At 41.9% G+C, this 19,411-nt stretch overlaps 2 protein-coding genes across 3 annotated transcripts in view; one reads left to right on the top strand and one right to left on the bottom strand.

The window, feature by feature from the left end:
• Window positions 1-2,465: 2,465 nt before the first annotated feature.
• Window positions 2,466-6,615, top strand: arsa (arylsulfatase A). The gene is made up of 8 exons (XM_034086017.2): window positions 2,466-2,760; window positions 4,074-4,314; window positions 4,427-4,645; window positions 4,777-4,946; window positions 5,148-5,272; window positions 5,576-5,703; window positions 5,786-5,888; window positions 5,995-6,615. Exons 1-8 carry the CDS (start codon window positions 2,534-2,536, stop codon window positions 6,288-6,290), a joined length of 1,509 nt encoding a protein of 502 aa, XP_033941908.1. The 5' UTR covers window positions 2,466-2,533; the 3' UTR covers window positions 6,291-6,615.
• mapk8ip2 (mitogen-activated protein kinase 8 interacting protein 2) overlaps window positions 6,614-19,411 on the bottom strand; it is a 40,716-nt gene continuing 27,918 nt past the window's right edge. The window contains exons 3-14 of one of the 2 annotated variants that reach the window (XM_034086014.2): window positions 18,997-19,227; window positions 18,803-18,878; window positions 17,803-18,006; window positions 15,286-17,377; window positions 14,814-15,022; window positions 13,946-14,021; window positions 13,111-13,283; window positions 12,907-13,016; window positions 12,679-12,801; window positions 12,478-12,548; window positions 12,295-12,393; window positions 6,614-9,044 (exon numbers count right to left, since the gene is read on the bottom strand). In XM_034086014.2, the coding sequence (XP_033941905.1) occupies window positions 8,972-9,044; window positions 12,295-12,393; window positions 12,478-12,548; window positions 12,679-12,801; window positions 12,907-13,016; window positions 13,111-13,283; window positions 13,946-14,021; window positions 14,814-15,022; window positions 15,286-17,377; window positions 17,803-18,006; window positions 18,803-18,878; window positions 18,997-19,227 (3,537 nt within the window). In that variant the 3' untranslated portion in view covers window positions 6,614-8,971. The remainder of the gene's footprint in view (window positions 9,045-12,294; window positions 12,394-12,477; window positions 12,549-12,678; window positions 12,802-12,906; window positions 13,017-13,110; window positions 13,284-13,945; window positions 14,022-14,813; window positions 15,023-15,285; window positions 17,378-17,802; window positions 18,007-18,802; window positions 18,879-18,996; window positions 19,228-19,411) is intronic. The other variant, XM_034086016.2, reaches the window with a different exon arrangement.

The following is a 19,411-nucleotide window of genomic DNA, read 5'->3' as shown; positions in this document are numbered from 1 at the left end:
CCTTCAGACAGCCTCCCAGTGAAGCGTACGTTGTTTACTCAGAGTTTGAAAGCAGCGTGGAGAAGTCTTCAACTGTGTTAAACTGTGATCCTCTCAGGTAAACTGTGATTCGCCCATGGGAAAATGGGATCCGCCCAGATTAAACTGTGTACATCTTCTCTGGCTATCTACCAGCGATCATGTTTAATATGAAAGACACACACATACATCCCTTATAAAAACGGCATTCTGCAGCACTCATCCAGATCACATGTGACTGTTAACTCGTTTTGCAAAGATAGCAGCAGAAATGTCATTGCTGCGTGTGCAGGGATATTTAGACTTGAAAATGCTGATGGGTCATTAATCTTGGTCTCGGCAAACAATATTAGGAATCTTCTATTCCAACTACATAATATTCAGTGTCCATCGACATGAAAATAACAAAAAGGTTCATGCTGGACTCAAACCCGAGTCCCAACAGCGAAAGTCACTCCAGCCCTGCACGTTATGAGTGCGCCACGGATCAACACGATACTTCCCAGAGAATCAAAAATAAAATAACAGTGTTCAAAACACTCACGTCAATTACATTACATGACATTGCATTTACCTGACACGTTTATCGAAAGCGACTTACAATAAGTGCATAAGACCAAGAAGATACAAACTTGAAGAAAACATAATCATAAAGTACATCAGGTTTCATAGAGCCAAAACATTTAAAGTGCTACTCAACTGGCTTTAGATAAGCCATTCCGTTATTAGTATATAAGTGCTTTGTTAATAATTCTAACGTCAATAAATCCTTTACAAACTATTCTTGTTGTCAGTCTTACATTTGTATCATATATCGTTATTAATATGATGTCGAGTCGATTTGATACCCGTATAAACAAGGATATCTGATCTCGGTGGGTCTTAATGAGGCTTGATACAGACCTCAGTCAGTATACTATATTATAATATGTATATTATGGCTTAAAGTGTACATACATTCGCTCACATTATAAATGATGGTCGGGTTGCATTTTTCTGGAACTTTTTAACAAGGTTAATCTAAAATGTTGTAGTGTGGTGGTTCGATATGTCGTGTTGATCCGCGGCGCACTCATAACGTGCAGGGCTGGAGTGACTTTCGCTGTTGGGACTCGGGTTTGAGTCCAGCATGAACTTTTTTGTTATTTTCATGTCGATGGACACCGAATATTATGTAGTTGGAATAGAAGATTCCTAATATTGTTTGCCGACCCATCAGCATTTTCAAGTCTAAATATTTCTGCTGCTATCTTTGCAAAACGAGTTAACAGTCACATGTTATCTGGATGAGTGCTGCAGAATGCCGTTTTTATAAGGGATGTATGTGTGTGTCTTTCATATTAAACATGATCGCTGGTAGATAGCCACAGAAGATGTAACACAGTTTAATCTGGGCGGATCCCATTTTCCATGGGCGAATCACAGTTTACCTGAGAGGGTCACAGTTTAACACAGCGGAAGACTTCTCCACGCTGCTTTCAAACTGTGAGTAAACAACGTGTGCTTCACTTGGAGGCTGTCTGAAGGTGTACACAGGTCTCAGATGGACTTGGTATCACATTAAGAACGATATTCAGTAATAAGTCTGACAACAATAGCTGGTTTAAATGATTTATTGGAGCTCGCAATGTTTTGAACAGACATGCCCATGTCAACTCGTTTTTCTTTTTGTAGTCCTCGCTGTTCGCGTCCGGATATCGCCATCGTAACCACAACCTCACACACTGGTACTGAATGTGCATCAAAGTGTTCCTATCCAGCCAAATATACCAAAAGATGTATGTAAACGACAGAAGAAGCGATCGAAATGTGTATTTCAGTCGAAGGCCACGCCTCCACATCTGTCAACCAGTTGATCGGGGAACCAGTTAAACCGGAACACCGGGGCTCCTGGCCACCTCACTGACGCAGCCTCCACACACATCTCCTCGACTGGTGGGTCCTGCAGCACTGCACCAGCTGTATTCCTCCCCAGTTGATCATGTGTCAGGTCGAATCAGTAGGAGAAACTAAGGTTGCCAGAGAGGACTGAAACTCAGCAGCAGGCCATTAGACTAACAACTTCAGAGGTAAACAAAACATTCAACACACAAGAGGCAAAAACACTGTGTATGTATCCTGCTACAGTATCAATGTCACAGTAGCACAGTCACAGGACAAGAGAGTCTTCAAAAGTATTTCATATTAATACAAACAATTGGTGAGGGGTATTTGCTAACAAAACACAGCTGAGCCTTTAACCAGTAGGCTATCATGTTTAACATTGTAAACACCTACCTTTTTATGGAGAAGGGGAGATTGAGTCCACATTGTTCTTCATAAACAGGCAACAGCTATCTTTTCCTCACTTAAAAAAAACAATGCATTAGGCTGCTGCAAAATAGGACTACATTTCCTAGCCCCACTTGACGTCAACGCGCCAGTTTCCGCGAGTGAACACGTGACGTTTTGTTTTGGTCAGATAGGAGACCTAACGCGGAAGTTCTGCAAGTCTTCAGATGCAGGAGGACTCAGTATGGATAGCATCGGCTTCTTCTTCTTCTTCTTAAGCCCTTTTCTTTTTTGGACATCTTCGGCTTCACCGCCGAATTTCGTCCTCCTTTTTGCAGATGATTTAGGTTTCGGGGACTTGGGTTGTTATGGACATCCCAGTTCTCTCACTCCAAACCTGGACCGGATGGCAGCTGGAGGGCTCCGGTTCACTGACTTCTACTGCACCAGCCCCGTGTGCACACCGTCCAGGTGTCTAACTTTAAATATACAGTATATGGTGTCTGCGCTGTCTGTAATGATGCAGGACCGACGCTGACTGATTTAATGTTATTGTCTGTAAGCGGGAGAGAATGTCCCATATAAACAAATACGTTTTAATGTATTTGCAGTGCACTCGTTTTAATATTGTTGTCCCGTTAAGTCCATTAATTGTATGTCATATAACCACCGCGGTAGGTTTGATTTCCAACATTCAATCCGGATCTAGTGGCGTATTGTTCCTCATTTTCAAAGACAGAGGACAGATGGCTCTTATCCAAGCCTTGCTCTAAACCACAGGGTTTAATTTAGGGACCGTCAACAAATTACCGTTTAGGCTATTCGTGCACATTCTGATAATGTCACATTTTTTTGATAACATCTGTATTATGATAAGATTTTAGAAAAATATTTGTATTTAATTAAGATCATTCAACCCTCCTATTGTCTTCGTCCGTCGTCGTCGTCCCCCCCTTCAATGAAAGTGGTGATCAGCAATTTTGTATGTTCAAATGTCTACTGTGAAGGATATCATAAAGCCTTAATGCAATCGAATCTAAAACAAAAAATGTATGATTGATGAAAGTAGTAAATCGGTCAGATTTGACCCGAAGACAACAGGAGGGTTAAGGTGTTTTTTTTTTTAATTTATGTTACCCATCCATCCATCTTCTCCCGCTTATCCGTGGTCGGGTCGCGGAGGTAGCAGTTCCAGCAGAGAGCCCCAAACGTTCCTTTCCCTGGCCACATCAACCAGCTCTGACTGGGGGATCCCAAGGCGCTCCCAGGCCAGCGAAGAGATATAATCCCTCCACCTGGTCCTAGGTCTACCCCTTGGTCTCTTCCCAGCTGGACATGCCTGGAACACCTCCCTAGGGAGGCATCCTTACTAGGTGCCCGAACCACCTCAACTGGCTCCTTTCGACGTGAAGGAGGAGCGGTTCAACTCCGAGTCCCTCCCGGATGACTGAACTTCTCACCTTATCCCTAAGGGAGACGCCAGCCACCCTGTGGAGAAAACCCATCTCGGCCGCTTGTATCCGCGTTATGTTACCCAGTTACTCCAAATACACGGATATTATTACTACACAGGAGAAATAAGACACACCTATTTTATTTGACCTTCTATCATATTCTTTAATTAAGATTCAGCATTATTTTGTTAAGACTTTTGTTTACTTTTGCAGGACTATTTTTAAGAACTGTTTCAATCAAAATAAAGTCAAAATACATGTATGAATTTGAAAATGAGCATACACATGTCGTCTTTAAATAATAGTCTATCTGTTTTGATGTCTTTTCAGGGCATCGTTGTTGACAGGGCGTTATCAGACCCGCTCAGGTGTCTACCCAGGAGTGTTTTACCCAGGTTCTAGAGGGGGTCTTCCTCTGAATGAGACCACCATTGCTGAAGTGCTGAAACCTGTGGGCTATGCTACTGCAGCCATAGGGAAGTGGCACTTAGGAGTTGGTGCCAATGGGATGTTTCTTCCAACCAGGCAGGGGTTTGACCATTACCTGGGGATCCCCTACTCCCACGACATGGTCAGTGTGAATACATTTAGCTCCAAACTAAAATGACTGACGTAATATGTGATAGTATTATTAAATGGGGAGATTTTGTCTAGAATATTTGTTGTCTCCCTGTTTTTCCCAGGGTCCCTGTAGGAACCTGACTTGTTTCCCTCCAGATATTAAGTGTTTTGGATTCTGTGATGTGGGTACTGTCACCGTCCCACTAATGCACAATGAGGTCATCAAGCAGCAACCAGTCAACTTCCTGGAACTGGAAAGGGCTTACAGTGATTTTGCAACCGATTTCATTGCCACATCAGCAAAGAATAAACAACCTTTCTTCATCTACTATCCGTCCCATGTAAGCATCAACAATTTTAACATGTCCATGTCCATTTGAGTTTTCAAAACAAAACAATTTGTTTTGTAACCCCATGTAGATAGATAAGAACAATTCAGATGGTAAACACTTTCTTCTAATTCCTCCCACAGCACACCCACTACCCCCAGTATGCAGGAGTGGAGGCCGCCGGGCGTACTTTAAGGGGCCGATTTGGAGATTCTCTTTTTGAGTTTGACAACACGATAGGAAACCTACTGACAACTCTGGAGAAAACAGGAGTGATCAACAACACCCTCGTATTCTTCACTTCAGACAATGGGTTGGTTTTTGACGCCTGCTTTTATAGTTTCTTATGCAGACATGTTTATCTCCCACTCTGATAGCATTGGTAGAGTTGTTAATTTTTCCTCTGTTCAAAGGTGAAGTTGCATTTTATCTTTGCCCTTTTTTATCTTTGATTTAATGCCTTGAGATAATGTATCCTTTATCAAATGGTGTGTTATTCATTTCTGTTCTTTAGGCCTGAACTGATGCGCATGTCCGGTGGAGGATGCTCTGGCCCTCTGAAGTGTGGAAAAGGCACAACTTATGAGGGGGGGATGAGGGAGCCAGCCATCGCCTTCTGGCCTGGCACCATCAGGCCAGGTCTGGATTTCTTAGACATCAAGAGCTAAAACCACTTGGTGTATATTCCCTCGTCCCCTTTTGCTTATTTCAGTCACTTTTACTAAGCTACTGTATTTAAAAGCATACCACTTTACACTGAATTCATTAAAGAATCAACTGGTCTATGGCCAATTGTTGCCAATTTAATAGGCTGAATTGCTCTGATAGCCGCAACATACTGCAAAAACAGGGCAACAAACGCTTCCTGAAGGCCAGAAGTGTGTGCCTTGTGTCAGGGTCTTTAGTGAATACTGCCTTTTCCCCCTGTATGCCTCTCTTTAGGTGTGACTCATGAGATGGCCAGCACTCTAGATATCCTCCCCACTATCGCAGGTCTGGCAGGAGCCAAGCTACCGCAGGTGATGCTGGACGGGGTCGATATGACAGACATCCTTATCAACCAAGGAAAGGTAATGGCTCACAGTCTATAGACTAAAATAATGTGTAAACACAGACAATTTTTTAAATTGTATATCTACTCATCGTTTGCAGGGTAAAAGGGAAACCATGATGTTCTACCCCACAGATCCCAGTGAGATGTATGGCCTGTTTGCACTCAGGCTAGGGAAGTACAAGGCCCACTTCTATACACGAGGTACAGCAGGCCATTTAAAACAAGTAGAAATGTCCAGAGGCATAATCACAGTCAGAACTGAATTATTTATAAATTATTAGTCATATTTGTCCATGTTTGTTCTCAGGTGCTACACACAGTGGGACTACTCCAGATCAAGACTGCCCAGTATTTGCTGTCCTCAAGGCCCACGATCCCCCTCTCCTTTTCGACCTGGAGGCCGACCCCTCAGAGCACTACCCTCTCCAGCTTTTTGGAAAACCTGACCTCCAAGCCGTGCTGCAGCAGATCATACAAGTCAAGGAAAAGTTTGAGGCATCAATGGTGTTCGGAGAGAGCCAGATATCAAAAGGAGTCGACACAGACCTGGAGCCTTGCTGCAATCCTCAGTGTAGTCCCAAACCGGGTTGCTGCAGGTGTTGATGGGACAAATCCCGCTAATAATGACAATTTGGGAAAAATTGAAGTACACACTGATTTTGACCTCAAGAGGTCTTTGTGAAAGCACCAGATGTGATGCTGATTTTGTAATCATTTGATGATGCATTGCTCCATGCTTGTGGACAGATATGATTAAATGACTATTTGTACTGAAAAATAACATTGCACTAAGAATGTAGTGTATACATTGCATATGCATTTAGCATTGATGCATGGATTTGATGTGATTTTAAAAAAATGATTTGCAGTCTATTTCAAACACACAAGCAATCATGAGATCTGAACAATAAAGACAAGAATGAAGGTTTCAGACATCAAGCATATATTTTATTCATAAGACCAAACCCATGACAAGGCAGAGTGATTTTTGTTGTAATTTTTTTGTTTGCTTTTCCCTGGAATTTTGATTAACTCTACAATTCTTTGTTTTTAAAGATACAAGATAGGATATGTTTGTTCTGTCACATACTGTTTTGCTCTAGGTATACAGTAAAGCATCTTGTTAATTGTAATAAAGTCAAAAGTTTGGTTTAACTTAGTGTATGTCTCAGCGGCTATATGGGATGAGATCATCCTCAGAGGTTGTTATTATGTAGCTGTGTGGAAAGAAGGGGTTTTAACTAGGCTGCAACGAGATAGAAAAACAGAAGCAAATAGATACCCAGAGATGGGTCACATAGTTGGTGATAATCGGCAAGATGCAATAATAGTTGTTTCAATGGCATCTGAGTGACTAACTTTTCAGCTCTAACAGCAGATTGGTCAGTAGTCTGTTAGTGTCACACAATAATGATGTCACATCTCACAGGTGCCCTAAATGTGCTGCTAAAGCCTGTCTGCAGGGACTTAAGGAGGTTTCTGGAACCGTAATTCCATCTATGTGACAGATACCGAGTGAAAAAACATGAAAACAAATTATTGCAGATCACAGATGTGGTTTTCCTTTATTTCAGGGGTTTATGTCTGCTTGTGATCTTTCCTTGAATTTCTTTTGAATAATGAACATAATAATTTCATAACATACTCAACATAAAGGACACAGCACTATCTTATATTCACTATTGTATATACATAGTCTACCTGACAGCAATACATATAACAACCCTACATCCATCCTGCCATATCAACAGTGAACTGAGGTGTTTGTTCTGGTGGACTGTGACTTAAAGCAGCAGAACAAGTTGCTAAACAGTGTCTGAAAGAACAATGAGGATAGTCGGGAATTAATGGTCAGATGCCTGTAGTGAGTGCATTGTTTTTTCAAATATACCCCCTCTCCTATATAAGGTGCTAGACTGTAAGCTATGGTATGCTACAACAACCCCAGTGCAGGTTATTGTGTGATGTGTGAATGATCCTTTCAACCTTTGAACCAAACTTAGAGCAATGAATAATTGTGGCCATCTCTCTTACTAATCGTACTTGAAAAAACAAGATCGAAGTCTAACCATAACTATAAAACCTCCCTTTTAATGGATTATCAAAGGTTTGTTTACATTGTGACCCTCTTACTGTACAGTAAGCACACTGCAGGATCTCATAACTAAACGTGGCTACCGCTTCAGTTTTCCCTTTCCCCTCATTGAAACTGACAAATTAAAATAAAACTGAGACTAGGGTGTCACACACAGTTAATCAGTCCGAGGTGCGAGAGTATGGCTTTTCAGAGGGTATTAGTTTTCTTTGAGCTGAAGGTCACACCAATCATAGCAAAGCATACAGTAATGTATGATTTTTAACAGTTTTAACAGTTGAATGATTTTCTGTGAAAGCTTCCCAAGGTAAAGGTCAGCCAGTGCAGCTTTGAGGACAGGACAAAGGTAAAATGTCACCCTAAATGTGCTGAGACTTACTGCACGTAATCCAAGCCGACTTAAATATCTGCAGGGCTAATGACATCCAAAGTATACAAGTCATTAATCTAAAATCTCTCGCTCCTGCAGTTACTCCTGTCAAAGTGAGTCCCGAATACCCATGACAAATCAAAATCCCCTCCATCAGTCTCAGCTGTGAGTGTTTGTGGATTAGTTAGTAGACTGGATGAGACGCCTGTATATCTACTTTCTATCCATACGTATTTACAACACAAACTACGTCTTGAACGAGACACAGGGGTAAGCTTGGACCAAGGACGGTTCACTGTACTCTCTCTACTTTGCTCCAATGCCACCATCAGTAAAAATCAAATGAGCAGTTTCTCAATATTGAACAAATACATATTTACAGCTAATTAAATGCCAACCTCTTGATTCTACACCATTCCCGTACTGATTGTTGAGCTGCTTGCCATTCACTTGGATATGTGTATTTCTTGGTGTGTCTGTGTGCAGTAACCCTACTAGCCATGCATTGAAAGGTGAAACAGCAGTAGAAGGTATATTGTTTTCATTTCAAAAGAGGAACCTTAAAATAAACAAGTGCTCAGCGTTTTAGTTTCATATCATAGAAAAAGATAAAGAAACAGGCAATCATTCCATTGAGATAATGGAAATAAAGAGAGAGGGATGAAATCAGTCAAATGCCTAGCAGACTGTAGAAATTAAGATCCCAGTTTTAGAGGGACACAATGGAGAGCAGACCCCACTGACAGCGCCCTCTGGTGGCAAACTCGATAATCATACACAAGCTGCAGAGAGAGAAGGTAGTAGTCATGGCAATTCTGCCTACTCCAGGTAGATGTCCTCGGTGGGGCAGGCGTACTCCAGATGTTCCTGGTAATACTCCTGGAAGGCCCGTCTGCGGATAAGGCATGGCAAGGCAAGTTTATTTATATAGCACCTTTCAACACAAGGCAATTCAAAGTGCTTTACAAAAATGAAAGACATAAAGATAATTTAGAAACATATTATAAAATGATATCTAGAAACACTAATTTCAAAGCAATGATATAAAATGACATTTAAAAACACTCATTTAAAAGCAAAGATAAAAAGCAAAGATAATAAAAGTTACAGTGCAGTTTATGATGTGAATAGTTCAATTAAAAGCAGTGACAAAAAGAAAAGTCTTCAGCCTGGATTTAAAAGTAGTAAGAGTTGCAGCGGACCTGCAGGTTTCTGGGAGTTTGTTCCAGATATTTGGAGCATAATAACTGAACGCTCCTTCTCCATGTTTAGTTCTGACTCTGGGGACAGAAAGCTGACCAGTCCCTGAAGACCTGAGAGATCTGGATGGTTCATAATTTAGCAGGAGGTCAGAAATGTATTGTGGGCCTAAACCATTCAATGCTTTATAAACCAGCAGCAGTATGTTGAAATCAATTATTTGACACACAGGAAGCCAGTGTAAAGACTTCAGAACAGGAGTGATGTGATCCACTTTCTTAGTGTTAGTGAGGACTCGAGCAGCGGCGTTCTGAATAAGCTGCAGCTTTCTAATGGATTTTTTAGTGAGACCTGTGAAGACACCATTGCAGTAGTCGAGTCTACTGAAGATAAAAGCATGGACAAGTTTTTCCAAATCCTGCTGTGACATTAGTCTTTTAATCCTAGATATATTCTTTAGGTGATAGTAGGCTGATTTAGTAACTGTTTTAATGTGACTGTTGAAACTCAGGTCAGAGTCCATGACTACACCTAGATTTCTGGCTTTATCTGTTGTTTTGAACATTGCAGACAGAAGCTCAGCGCTAACTCTTATACGTTCTGCCTTGGCTCCAAAAACCATTACCTCAGTTTTATCTTTGTTTAATTGGAGAAAGTTCTGACACATCCAGTCATTGATTTGTTCAATACACTTACTCAGTGTTTGAATTGGAGCGTAGTCTCCTGGTGAAATGGTTATGTAAATATGGGTGTCATCCGCATAGCTATGGTAACTTATTTTGTAGTTTTTCATTATCTGAGCCAGTGATAGCATGTAGATGTTAAAGAGAAGAGGCCCCAAGATGGAGCCTTGAGGAACCCCACATGTCATATGTGTCAACTCAGATGTGTATTTACTAGGGTTGTCAAGTTAACGTGTTAATAACGCAAAAAAGATTAACGCCACTAATTATTTTAACGCGATTAACGCATGTGTATTTTTTTTCCTCGGCCGCCCCGTAGTTTCAGAGCGCATCGAGTTTAAAATACCATCTACAAGCTGATGCTGACAGCCCCGCTCCTGCCGCCCACTTGTGGCAGACCACACTTCCACGCTCACCGGCAGGCACCGACTGGCTATTGAGAGGACCGGGAGGATGTGTGTATGTGTGGCCCGAGCGAGCGAGAGAGACCTTACGTGCATTGTTGTTGTTAGCATCTGGTGCTAGCTAGCTGCGCTAATGGATATAAGGAGCTGCTTAAATGAAAACAGAGGAGCGACATTTCGCCACAACTGCGCCGAGCACTTGACTTTATGCAGGTAGCCAGACAGTGGGACATTGTACGAAAAGTCAGCACACTCAGCACGGATAGTGCGCAACATGATTGCAGCGTCCAGGCAGCTCCCGTTCGAGCATATGCCTTGAGTTGCACATAGCTCCAACGATCCATCACACACACACACACACACACACACACACACACACACACACACACACACACACACACACACACACACACACACACACACACACACACACACACACACACACACACACACACACACACACACACACACACACACACACACACACACACACACACACCATTTGTATTGTATTATTGTATGAGAGGTTCCAGGTTGAATTGAGGCGAATATTTGTAATGTTCAGAGGTTGTTGTGTTTAATATTCATGAGAATATTTGTCATTGTTCAAATGATAATAAACATTAGCATAAAGCATATTTGTCCACTCATATGTTGATAAGAGTATTAAAAACTTGAAACATATTCCTCTAAGGTACATTTAGAACAGATCAAAAATGTGCGATTAATTTGCGATTAACTATGGACAATCATGCGATTAATCGCGATTAAATATTTTAATCGACTGACAGCCCTAGTATTTACCTATAGAAACAAAGTTGTTTCTGTCCTTTAAGTAGGATTCAATCCCATTTAGAACTGTTGCCGAAAGTCCCACCCAGTTTTCCAGTCGGTCTAGTAATATGTTGTGGTCAACAGTGTCAAACGCAGCACTGAGATCTAATAATACTATAATAAGACAAACAGATGACTAAAGATCAACCTGCCAGCATTTAGAAGACATCCTTACTTAGTGATCCATATTGTAACAGAATTTGTAAATCCGTGTTCTGACTATTTACAAAGAAATGTTTGTTTGGTGCCAACGTAAAGATTGCTTCTAGTGCAAACACAGAACCAATCTCACTGAAAGCAGTGTTACTGGGTTTTTTCATAGGGTTTGTCTATTTCACAGACAAAGCACAATATGAAGCTCAGCCCAACCCTACTGCTCTGCTGAAACGATTAGTTGACTAATGGATTAGTGGATTTACAGAAAATGTTTAACAAAAATGTTGATAATGGATGCAGAAATCCTAGGACATGCTGTTTCAGTCTCTCAAATATGGCGTTTTATCAGTTTTATATCATATAAACTTTAATGTATTTGGGATTTGGACAGACAAAAAAAGACATCACCTTTAAGGAACACATTCTACTCTTCAACCCCATTTTCCGACATTTATATACCAAAAGATTAATAAATGAATCTATAAAAAAATCTCATTAGTTACAGCCGTACACGTCTGCCTGCTCTTGCCTCACCTTGAGACAGTAAACAATCTGTATTTTTAATTATTCAAATGCAATATGTAGGAATCCGGCATGGCTAAGCTCCCAGATATGCACACACATAAAAGGCTATACTGCCAAATAAACCTGGATCAGTGCTCACTTATCCAGCTACAGATGAGTGTTTGGTAGTAAAGATGCACTCTCATGGACTTTGATATCAGACTACAGAAGCAAAACATCAAAGAGCACTTCAAATATGATTTACAGCTAAATAGTTAATTTTATAGGCTTTTCAAGTTATTAGTGTGCCTTGGTAATTCTGATGTATGGTAAGTGATGTGATAATGTGATTTGGACTCACCCAACACACTCTGCTACAGGTCGCATAGACTCCTGGGATACAAACACGTGGCAAGCAAATCTGTTCAGCATCGGGTGCTTAGTTATGAAGCCAAAGTAACTGCAGAGAGAAGAACAAATATGATTAAATCAGTCACACTAAACAATGGTGACATGAGGACAGAAAACCAATGTGTGTGTTTACCAATTGTTCCTCGGATGGCATCCACAAAATGAGATGTTCTTCATCTGGAAGAAGTGACTACATCTGTCATACTACAGGAAGAGAGAGATGCAGAGACAAAGGAGTAAAGACATAACCATCAATGCAACATAATTTCACAATAAAGAAATGATCTATCTTTATGTGAGTCATTTATAAATGACTGTAATTATTTGTACATACCTCATCAAGGACATCATATTCATCCTCCAGGCTCATGATCAGTTTCACTCCTTGCAAGCTAATCTCCAGCTCACACAGAGAAGGAGGCCGCACATGTACCGTCCGTTTCCTCGATATCGCAATCTTATGTACAGAAAATACCTTTGTGTCAATACAAATATGCTTTAATGGTGAATACATATTTGTTTGTGATTGGGCATGTGTTTTGCTGTTTTCCACTTAACTTACCTTCTGCATGGCAGCGCAGAGAATGCCGTTGCCTTGGTGATAAGGTACCTCGACTGACCCCAAAAACTGAACGTTGAAAGTCTCGATCCATGCAGGATTTCTTTTCATTCCTACGGGTTGTAATGCAGACATACAGAGCATGTGATTCTTCTGACCTTCACACTGAGATGCAGAAAATGACAGGTGATGTATTTCTCAACTCACCCAACAACTCCTTAGATTGGCCTATGACCTCGTGGGCATAGAAGGCGGGAAAGATGCCCCTCTCCCCTGTCCGCATGTTATAACCTCGGTACCAGTAGTCATCCTCTTCTTCCTCCACATATAAAGGATCATCAACATCCAGCTCCAGCTCATCTGCATGTCTGGGAATGAACCTGCAGAGAGCAGCAGAGAGTCAGAGGACAAAAGAGAAATGTTAAACGGTGTGTCTTTGCATGTGTTTCCTGCTGTTAGGCATCCTTTAGACTGGAGTTAATTTGATCAGGAAGCATCTGATTTGGTTTTGGGTGACTCCCATGGGGAGAAGAGATAAAGAAATTAGGAAACAGCTGACAGGGTTGGAAACAAAAGAGTTATAGTAATATTAAGGAGTCAAAGTGCTCTAGTTAGAGGGGATGTACTTACTGAAAGAGAACAATGGCAAAGCGAATGCATAATATTACATCCACAACATAAATTTATATAATAGTAAGGTGCTTGTAGCTTTCTCTCTCACTATTGCACACAAACAAGCAGAGACACAGGTGGCTGATGTGATTATTACTGGTCGTCCTGCAGCTCTCGAGCCCAGCTGTAGTTGGACATCTGCCCTCCTCCCTAACATAATTAGTGTCAACTTAAAGAAATATTGTTTTGTTTATCTAGACTTTTTCTTCTAGACAGAAAAGGGCAATTTTGGAGCTAATGGCATTCACAATACCATTATGTTTCTACAACCTTTTGCAATATTTATCTATAGATCTAATTTTCACTGTAATTCACATTTCTCCAAATATTATCCCATGATCAAGAATGAGTGTGCTGTAGATTGTCTCACCTGTAGACTGCCCTGTGTGTCTGGTCCCTCTCCTCTCCATTGATGGTACAGGAGAAAAGTCCAAAAGACTCTGTGCCTAGACAGCAGAAACACATAAGACTATTTTGATGACCTGAAAACGACCTTGTTCAAATGTCTAAAATAACATACATTATTCCATGGTTGTAGTTATTTGTTGGTGCTATACTCTCAAGTTAACTTTTTGCAAGGAAGTTAGATTTGTCAAAAAATAAATGGAAAAGAAAGCCTTTGTAATGAGCCTTTCATTATGCAAATCACTGTTCATTAGGGATATAAATCTTGATGCTAGAGTACTGATTGATGAGGGATGTACTGGGAAGCAGCAGAGCCCTCCCATTGTGCGCTTGTGTGGTTCTCCCTCTCAAATTTAGATCACATGCTACTGTATCATGCTGATAGCAATGTGTTAAACCTAAATGTAGTGTATCATGGTAAGGACCCTGAGGGGAAATGTTTACCAATAATGTTGCTGGGCTATAACCTGTAGGCTGTATAATTGGCTACATGTTGGCTTAATTTAAAGGAATACTTCCATATTTTGGGAAATGCCGCTACCAGCACAGCACTTATGACAGGTTGGGTTTAATTGAATAATATAATTAATACATAATGTGTTAAGCTTTAGAGACTATGCCTTTTGGAATAATGTAATACTTGATGCTAAGCTAAGCTTACTATTACCTGACTGTACTTTTAAAGTGTATTGACCAATACAGTTGTATTGATTTATCAGGAAGAAAGAAAATGTGTGTAAATTCCCAATGTCAAACTGTTCCTTTAATCCTAAAATTGACACTTTGATTGCAAAAACATATCTGGGTGTTTTCCAGAAGGCTGTGGGACTTACTGGAGGAGCGGGAGGTGCTGTTGACAAACACATTGAGGAACTTCTTGGAGAATGGGAGATCAGCTTCAGGTGAAGAGTCCTCAGAAGAACTGAGAAGTTCTGGCCTCACTTTTTCATTATCGCGACCGTAGCTCACCTGCCCTGTCTCCACATGGTCTTCATCACATAGCGTGGACAGCTCACTTTCATCGCTCAGAACGGATGTGCACCTGAGAGGACAACATGTGTCCGTTTCAAATATCAATTTAGGGTTAGACATCCACAAATGCTTTAAACTGCTTGATTCACCACCAGACGGCTACATAAAGTAGAGTTTGATCAAAACATTTAGAAACAATGTTATATTATTACTTCTTGTAGTAGAATAAAGCAAATAATATTAAATGTGTTCCGCTCAATTGAAGCAAAGACACACACACACACACAATTTCTTTCTTAGATTTCATACATTCAACACACCATCAGATCATACCTTCTGAGTTTAACTAGTTCCAGTGTAGTATTCTCATCCACCACTAGTGTGTACTTCATGGAGTCATAGGCCAGTTCATCCTCTTCGTTTGACTGCCTCAGAGACAGATTTGTCTCGCACAGTGTGAGGTCTCGGTCAGATAAGGGATGATTTTGTACACTGGAATCAATTGGTGGTGAACTGTCGAGCTCTAAGTCACTCTCCCTGTAGGACTGCTTCCTCATGTCACCCATTAAAGGGTATGAGTCTCCATCGTCCTCCTCTTCTTCATTGTCTGTAGAGTAAGAGAGGCTGAAGCAGCGGTTGGTCTGGGTGGTCGGTATGTCTAGTGTCAGGCTGTGTTTAACCTCGGTGATACGCTCAAGAGAGGCTGAGGAGCGGCTCGTTGGCCTGGGCTCAGTCTCTCGCCCTTCGTCTTTGTCGCTCACCACGCTCTCACTGAAGCTCGGAGAGTCCAGTTCCTTCCTTCCCTCGTGCATCATCAAGTCATTATTGGGCTCTTGATCCTCCTCCTGTCTTCTAGTGTTCTTAGATGGTTTGTCTGTGAAGTTCTTCTCAGAGTCTTGCGTTGTATACAAGGTGTTTAAATCTGTGATTCCCCTCCCGTTGTGTTCACACCCCTCCACACTCTTCCTCCTCTCTCCAGGCTCCATCATATCGTACCCTTTAGCTTCCTTCTCTTCTTCATCTAATTCATCCATCTCTGCCTTCTTCTCTTGGTCCTCATCATTGAAACCATCTCCCTCTCCAATGTCTGAGGATGGTGAGATGGTGTCGGACACAGACAACTTCCTCTTGAAGCAGTCCTCAGGACAACTGATGGGATACGAGCCCTCTGAGATCATCCTGTTGACCAAGTTGCAGAGCAGCCACGGTGAGTCTGAGTTCTCGCTCAGTTCGTCTTCACTCTCTGAGTCAGACTCGCCTTCACTGGTTCCATCATATTCATCTGCATTGGGCATAAGCCTTGGTCCAACTGGCAGGTAGAAGGAGCGTTTGAAGCTCTCTAGACTGTGGTCTGGTTCTATCTGCAGTACCATCTGTCTGGACAGACTGTCTTCACATTGTTGGGCTGGAGGCAGAGTCTCATCTGGGTCCGCCTGGTGCTCAAAAGACAGCTCATCGTCCACATTCTGCAGGGGCTCCTCCTCGTAGGGCTCAGGAGGTAAGATGGGTGAGTCCAGAGGGTATGGTGAGGGTAGAGGCGAAGGAGAGGGAAGAATAGACCCTTCTTTGATTGGGTCAGGCTGGCCAAGAAGTAGAGACGTTTTAAGTCCCACAATGTCACTGTCCTGCTCTAACTCTGTCTCCAGGTCCAGTTCCTGGTCTGATGTAGGCGAGCTGGCCTCCTCAATGGAGTTGGTGAGGTGGGACGAGCGCCCACTGCTGCTCTCATCACTTGTCAGGTCCAGCTCGGTCTCAGAGATAGAGGAGATCATGTTGGAAACCACAGCTCCACAGGTAAACGCTGCCTCCAGCTCCCCTTCAATGTCAGAGTCAGAGCCAGGAGAGCTTAGGTCCTTATCCTGGTCTGAAGTCATGTAACCCTGCTGGTTCATATCTGCTATCCCTGGGTCTGACGATGGAGAGGTGGAGTCGTTACCTGCTGCCTCCATGGCAGAAACTCCTGCATCTGAACGACTGGTGGACACATAGCTAGAGAAGGAGATGGGTTCAATTGAGGGGAATTCCACATATGAACATCGACTCTCCTTACACACCATATCGTAGGTCTCCTTACACATAAATTCCACATCATAGTCCTTCTCCAGCTCCTCATCAGACAGGGGTGTATCTGCACCTTCATTGACTCCAATGGGGGCAGTGGATGACAAGCAGCGACTGGTCCCATCCAGGTCTAAGTCGTTCTCTGGCTCCAAACCTGACTCACTGGTGATTGTGTAAGTGTCTGTGGCACGCCGGTTTGAGTGTTTGTGGTTGTGGTCGCTGTTGAGGTCGTGGTCTACCTCTGTGTCTGAACACTGGGATTGTTCATCTACAGAAGGTACTCTGGTCTTCTGGATTAATGGATCTGCCTTTTGCTCAGTGAGATCACCAGAACAAGGGTGGGACTTGTGTTGACCAAATGAGCCTACAGAGATAAAAAGGGGCAGAAAAACAAGAAGGGCCATAAGAAAATGAAAATAATGCATGACAAAGGAATGAAGAAGATGATGAAAAATATGCAAACACAGAAAGGAGACATATCATAAGGGTTGTGGGGAAAAGGCAATTTGGACATAATTGTAATATGAATGAAATGACATGTTTTACATTTAAAAAAAAGAGGGTGATGGATGAGTCAGTTCAGCCATCTCTTCACTAGAAGCATACTCATTTAACTCCCTAAAGTGGATATGTGCAAATGGGATTGTAAGAATCACCATGAGAGTGTTAAAACATACTGTACTAGTGAACAAGTCAAATTCACTTCACGTCACTCCATTTCACATCACGGCACCACACGACACTGATGACTATGGAATTATCTGCTTTTGGGGTTGGCCTTTTTGTTACCGTATTCGGGCCTCTCCCGCCTGTTGCCCTCCATGTCGCAGAGGAGGGGCCTGTGAGGGGATTGGGGGTTCCCGCCCTCCCCAGTCTGTTTTTGGGGAGTACCTTTGGTTTGAGACCCTGGTGCCTGGGTAACTGGAGAGGCGGGGCACTGGCCTGTCACAGGGACACCATCCTCCAGACATGTGTGGGTTGGAGACAGACGACCTGGAGGGATAGAAGATATTTATTTTGAAAGTTATACCTGCAATGTGTAAAGGAACTTATTTTGAACATGCAGCATTGATTTATCTGGTAAGTTATGTTTATGTTTAAAGTACCATCAAATTACCACACTTGAGCCAATCAAAGCCATTTTTATTTTTAAAAAAACAACTTAATTACAATCTGTTGAATTTAGGGATATGTTATTGTGTTGTATTATACTGTATTATATGTTAATATTCTACATATTGTAGACAATAATTTAAGTTAAAGGTGGGGTAGGTAAGTTTGAGAAACCGGCTCGAGATACACTTTTTGTTATATTCCATGGAATGCTCTTAACATCCCGATAGCAATGAATATCTTAAGTGCTTTGACCAAAAATCCATAAAAAAAGTTCATCTGTGGAAGCCGTAGTACTGTAAAAAGCACGACCAATCATTTTAGCCGGCCCGGCTAAAATAACTGGATGGCCTACCTGCCCGTCAGCCTTCCATCTGTGCACACATTTATCTCGTGCCCTCATTGGTCATGTGCGTGTTCGTGTGTGTTGGAGGAGGGGCTCTGTAAGGAAGTGGCAGATTTTTTCCAGCTGTGTATTTTCAAATTCTAGCGCACCTGAGCTGGTTTCTCCAAAATTACCTACCCCCACCTTTAAGCTTTGATGCAGGCTATTTATCCATGGTCAGGTCAAATTAAGTATCATCTTTTGTGAGGTGTCATGCATGGCAGACATTAAGAAAAACACAATTCATAGTCCATACGCAAATGTACCACAGATAATTTGTCATTTATTTACCCTGTGAGGTCTTCCGTAAAGAGTCTTGCCAGCTTCCTTTTTTGGGCGACAGACTGCTGTTGTTGTTCAATGAATCCTAATGAAAAGAGAGCAAAGGAGATACTGAACAATGTTGAACAGTACTATGACAACGAGTAAGAATTGTGCATAATAGATATTAGTGTTTGTTGGGACCAGAGCTTCAGGCTGCTAACCTGTGACACAGCAGTGGTGAGGTTCAATGTGGTCGGTCTGCTCTTAAGTGTGCCAAGAGAAGGAGAGAGAGGAGGCGAGGCAGAGGGGGATGCATCAGGGTCAACCTCTTCATCTTCTTCATCATCCTCATCATCCTCATCTTCGTCGTCAATCATCTCAAACTCCTGGAAGTCATCCTGGAAGGAGCAGACTGCGTGGTGTATGTCACTCTTCTCCAGTATAAGGGAGTCCTGAAGCCAGAAAAGAGAAGGGGGATTTGTATGTTTTCACACTTTGAATTATATTTCATATAGACAAATTAAAGCATGTCCTGCTCTGAAAGCATGAAGGGAAACTATTATGTAGTGAACTAACACAAATGAAAGGAAAAAGCTGCTACCTTCTATCCACTGCATAATATTACATCCTTTTTCC

Source organism: Pseudochaenichthys georgianus, chromosome 6 (assembly GCF_902827115.2).
Source record: "Pseudochaenichthys georgianus chromosome 6, fPseGeo1.2, whole genome shotgun sequence".
Taxonomy (NCBI): Eukaryota; Metazoa; Chordata; class Actinopteri; order Perciformes; family Channichthyidae; genus Pseudochaenichthys; species Pseudochaenichthys georgianus.
This window is presented reverse-complemented; position numbering and strand designations above follow the sequence as displayed.